Here is a 5,093-nt window from a genome sequence, read left to right on the forward strand (position 1 = left end):
TGGTATGCTTCCAGAATGGGTTCTCTAGGTGGTAGATGGAAAGCCAAGGGCATTCCAGAAGGAGGGAAGCTCCTAGAACCGGCGAAGCAAGTAACAGTAGACGGAGAAGGTCTACAAAAAATGTGTTGCGCATTTGATTGCTGAAACGCCCCCATGATTCATCCGACTGTGTGCCAGCATCGTCGTGTTGCCATGGACTTCAGAAGGAGGCCGAAGATCAATGAATCGGATAGGTGAAACGATCAATGTGTATGAAGTGTCAGACAAGGCTGGGCCCAAACTTTAGCGCGGAGGATTGAGTTTTGCAATTCTGCTTTGAGTAACAGCAGTGGACCCTCACCGCCTGGAAATATCTTGGTCAGAAGGAGCACAAAGGTTCGAAATTCTGAGAAGCTCGATAGTTGTAGATCGCAGCTGGCCGCATATGACTGGCTTCTTTTTTGTTATCTTCTGTGTTCTGCTATTTTTGTACACTTGAAGTTACTGCACCACGCTCTGGTTTATTCATATACTGAACAGATTATCACGTTAGCTAGTTTGATTAATGTATTTCTTTGTGTTTATCTTATTATATGCTTATTTTTGTTTTTTTTTTTTGGTGTAGGGATCTATGTATGTTTATCCATGTAGGTTATTCTGGCGCGTTGGTTATTGTCTTATATTCATGTATATTATGTTATAATGACCCGCACCTAGGTTTATCTGAAAGCGGGAGAAAGAATGACTCAAGCGTGATGTTCCTATTTTAATCTTCGTATTTCTGTTATTGATTTTTCTCTATCTGTGTGTATCTGTTCTATATGTTGTGTTATATTGTATGTCTATTATGTTTTGTACTGTGTTTTGTATATCATTACTACTGAACCGCGTACCCCCTCGCTACACGCATTCGCGTTTTCACTTCTCTTCGTCAATGGTCTTCGGTTTTGTTTGTATATGTGTTTTTACAGTAAATATTATTTTTTCTCATTGTATGTGTCTCTTGTATTTATTGTTTGTTCTCTATTTCAGAGATAGTGGCTCAACTTCATGATCTCTATATGTATATTTTGGTTCGTATCTGTAGGATCTTTCTGTCATTAGGTAGTCTAACCGTTGCATGGTTGTTTGGGAGTACTATTTTACCTATATTAATTTTGGTTTGTATTAGAATTATGTAATTTTCTAATTTCTTCTTTATATCTCTTGTTGATAAAAAGTTGCCAATATTATGTACATCTTGTGTGTTGTTGGTGTCTTCTGTGTTTATTTTACCTATTAATATCACTGTACTTAAGTAATTGTATTACAATAGTATTGTAAAACATGTAGCTACAAACCAAATGTTTAATTTTTAGTATTTTCTAAAAATAGTACCTCAAGTATTTATTTATGATTTTTAAAACTTATACTTACTGTATCGTTAGAGTATTATTATATTTATATTCCCACCTAGTTTAGGCTGACGTACTGTTGTAGGTATTACTGCTCCCCAATGATAAAAAAGATTTATGTAATTTTACTACACCTAAATTATACCGGGGCAATTGCACTTGGACCAAATTTTTACTTTACAAGTAGATAACTTATGTACTGTATTCCTATAGATTTATAGGTCATATTTATCTTTTTAATTTCCCAGTATAGATTACATTTTTGCTTATTTATTGATTTGTTAAAAGTCATGTGGTTTAAAGGTTAAGCACTGGACCCTTGAATTTACCTTTTGTTGAACCTATTAGATAGTATTCCAACAGTTCCGTACCTGATTATGCCATCTGAATTACAGTAGACCATATTTTGATGTTGGACGAAAGTTGTATTTTTTTTTCATTTTCTCAGTTTTCATCAACAAGCTGCAAAAAGTTCAAATTTCAGTGTATTAATTGAGACTTAAGTAATAAAGTCCCTGCTCTACCTTCCTGATTAATAAAATTATTTATTTAGGAGCTCGGCAAAACTCCTCTCGCCAAGTAAATTTTCGCCACTTTTAAGACCAAATTTCGCAGGTTTATGTCTGGGATTACCTAATCTGATGTAACACCGATTGAGTTCAGTAATCAATTCGGTCAGAGTTTTAGGCAATAGCTGAATCCAGATCGGGGGGGGGGGGGGGGGGGTTTAACCCTATATAAAGATCTTTTTCATCTGATGAATTAGAGCCGGTTATCCCCACGATCCAGAAAAGTAGAATATGGTACCTTATCTGGACTGACTTTGGGTGAACTCCTACTATGAAACTTTGTTTGACAAAAGTGAACGAATAACAAGGTAATTGAAACCTCTCCCCTTGATGTCCTTATTTTAAAATTATCGTCACCCCCCCCGTTTCCCAAACCAATAATTGACCGGACAAATGGACGTACTGACCTACCTACCTGTGATTGACTCAAAACTTTAAAGGTGAAATTAATACAGATAGCTATCCCAAATCTTCATCCCATCCAGCGTTCCACCAACTCTTTCATTAGAAGACGACCCAAGAACTTCAATAGGTAGAAAACCTATTAAAATCCTGAGATACATAAATGTGTACACCTAATCTGAAACCTAGGAATCTACGCGAAGCACCTTATAGTTACAGCGCCTAGTTACAGCGCTTGGCACCAAAAAGAAAAAAAAAAAATCTTCATCTACTTAATTAGAAATCTGCTATCGATCATAACGGGTTTTTGAAAACATGGACCTATTTAAATTAATTAAAGAATGATGGAAAAAAGCACGTTGGTGAACCTTTTCCCCCATCGGTAAGACATTTTGACAGAGATCCTTTGCTTCTGTGTTTCTAGGATTGATAATACTTCTAGCAAAGAAAATGATGCCACAACCCCCAGCTCCAGTGATTGGTGGAAAGGATTCTTGGATGCCGCTCGAAATAAAGTAGGTGCCGTTTTGTTAGTTTCCATGATTGAGAGATCAACAACTCTTGATCTAAAGGTTGACGGTTCGATTCCTGACCAGAGTGGGCTTAAAATAAATGAAATGGAAGATTGATCCAGTTTACTTCTGTGAAAACCCCAACTGAAAACAGAATTTTGTTCTCTTTACAGTCCGCTGAAGTTTTGGAATTTGTGAAGAAGGACTTTGATGAACTATCAACCACGGTCAAAACCGAAGCTACAAATGTTGTCCAACAGACTACTACTGTGTTTAGAGAAACACTCCAGGTATGCATCTTAGAGTTCGTTCGATTTTTATGCTATTTGGCAAAAAATTTCAATACGCACCTAATAGAAGTTGCCTTATTAGACTCGTATAAATTTCTTTTAATCTTCTGAAACTTGGATTTAATTGCAATTTCTTTTAGCCTTATTAGACATAGGCACGATCAGGCCTTCGTGGGTCTCGTAAAGCCTCTTATTCCGAGTAATTTGTACATTTGCTAAATCGCTAGTTAAAAGATAGAAGAGACTATTCCTCTTTATTCTGATAGGATGAGACTGAAAAGTCCTTTTACCCCCGCAGACAGGATAAGTATTACGAGATGGAAACGTCGACCCCAAATAGAATTAAGATAAGGTAGAGTAAAAGAAGAAGATGGGATAAGTATTACAATATTACATAAACAATAACAGTATGAATAGTTTTTATTTTCTTTTTCAATTTTGTTCAGTTATCCTTACTAATGCCTCATTTTCTCCATTTGCAGCTTGACAAGCCAGAATCTACGGCATCCTCCATGAAGAAATCAGTGTCCACTTTTCTGGACCAGGTGTCAACTGTTTTGAATCCTTCTCCAGATGATGAAGATGAAGAGGCAGTTGTCATTCACGGCACAGATGTGGTACCTCTCACTCGACTTCAGGTAGGAAAAGTAAAGAATCTGAAACTGGACCTACAGAAAATTTAATTAATTGATTTTGGGCCTTGGAAAGGAGATAATTGAGAAAATGAACTTACAAATTATTTTTCTTCTTGAATCAACCTCCTTGGTGCAGTGGTGTTTGTGTTTCCACTGGTCTTGCACGTAGAAAATGCGGACTCGATTTCCGCTAGAATGAAAAGTCTTCTTCAAATAATGATAAAGGTTATTAGACGATAAAGGTTATTAGACTTGTTCAAATAATGATATAGGACTTGGGAATCAATAGATATAGGGTGTAGACTAGACTCTAGTTATTTTGCCATGAGATTTGTGATATCCACAAAAGTTGAAAAAATCTGCTGCTTTGCCACATTTGTGATTTGATTTGAATTATTTCTAGGCCCAACTGTATGCTCTTAGTAATGAACCCGACACATATCTGAAAGAGATTGAACCAGAATTGCTACCCCGGTACGAGGCCTGGCTGGAACTACTGGAAGAACAGGGGAACAAACAGCTCAGCAACGAGAAACTCATCAAAATGCTTGTAAATAATCCTCAGCTCCAGGACAACTTTCAGAATCTAGTTCCAAACCAGGTAAATTTGCTGGGATAATGTTCGTTTCCGGCACGGCTGGCTTTCACCTATCCTACCTTCCTTCTCTCTTCGATTTCGGGATGATAAGACCTTAGTAGCAGTTACAGTTCCCTCTGCCAAACCTCTCAAAAAAAAAAGTTGAGTTAGACTAAATAGAGATTGTCCTTGATAATAATTTCGCTTTTTTTTTGTTTTTGTTTTTTTTTTTTTTTGTAATTTTTTTTTATTGTTATCCATTGTTGAATTATAACTCTTAAAGAACATGAATAAATAGGGGAAAATTTTATAAATTGAACTTTCCAATTTTGTTAGAAACTCAAAGTCTGGAATTTATTAGTTATTCCTCTGTGCTTTTTAGCCATTTAAAAAAGTAGTTACCTATAGGTACCTTCCTAATTCTCATACATAATAATAAGAAGGTTATTTTTACCTTGTTAAGAATACTATATCTCCATATGACCTACTTTCAGCTCTCGCACACCCTCTTCTGGAACCGATATCTCTTCAGAAAGGCCATGTTGGAAGATGAGGATGCCAAGCTGCAAAGAAAGGACAAGAAAGAGGACGAGGATGAAGAGAACAAAATTGAAAGTGTGTGGAAGCAAGGTTTTCAGATTATTTACCATTTATTGTGTATTATTTGTTTGGTTGTTTGTTTGGTCGTTTGTTTGTTTTGTTTTTTTTTTTTTTTTTTTTGTGCCTATAAATAAA

At 36.1% G+C, this 5,093-nt stretch overlaps 2 protein-coding genes across 2 annotated transcripts in view; both read left to right on the forward strand.

The window, feature by feature from the left end:
* Positions 1-1,017, forward strand: part of LOC103522851 (BSD domain-containing protein 1-A-like) — a gene marked incomplete at its 5' end in the record, with an annotated part of 7,308 nt that extends 6,291 nt beyond the window's left edge. The window contains one exon of the mRNA XM_026832768.1: positions 1,012-1,017. Within this exon, the coding sequence (XP_026688569.1) occupies positions 1,012-1,017 (6 nt within the window). The remainder of the gene's footprint in view (positions 1-1,011) is intronic.
* Positions 1,018-2,768: 1,751 nt separating this feature from the next.
* Positions 2,769-4,988, forward strand: LOC103522850 (BSD domain-containing protein 1-A; the record flags this gene model as incomplete). The annotated part of the gene is given in 5 exon segments (XM_008487938.1): positions 2,769-2,859; positions 3,030-3,146; positions 3,629-3,784; positions 4,185-4,382; positions 4,853-4,988. Coding segments are annotated over 5 exon segments (698 nt in total), but the record flags the coding sequence as incomplete, so codon positions are not given.
* Positions 4,989-5,093: the final 105 nt, after the last annotated feature.

This window comes from Diaphorina citri, unplaced genomic scaffold, assembly GCF_000475195.1.
Source record: "Diaphorina citri unplaced genomic scaffold, Diaci psyllid genome assembly version 1.1 scaffold11984, whole genome shotgun sequence".
NCBI lineage: Eukaryota > Metazoa > Arthropoda > Insecta > Hemiptera > Psyllidae > Diaphorina > Diaphorina citri.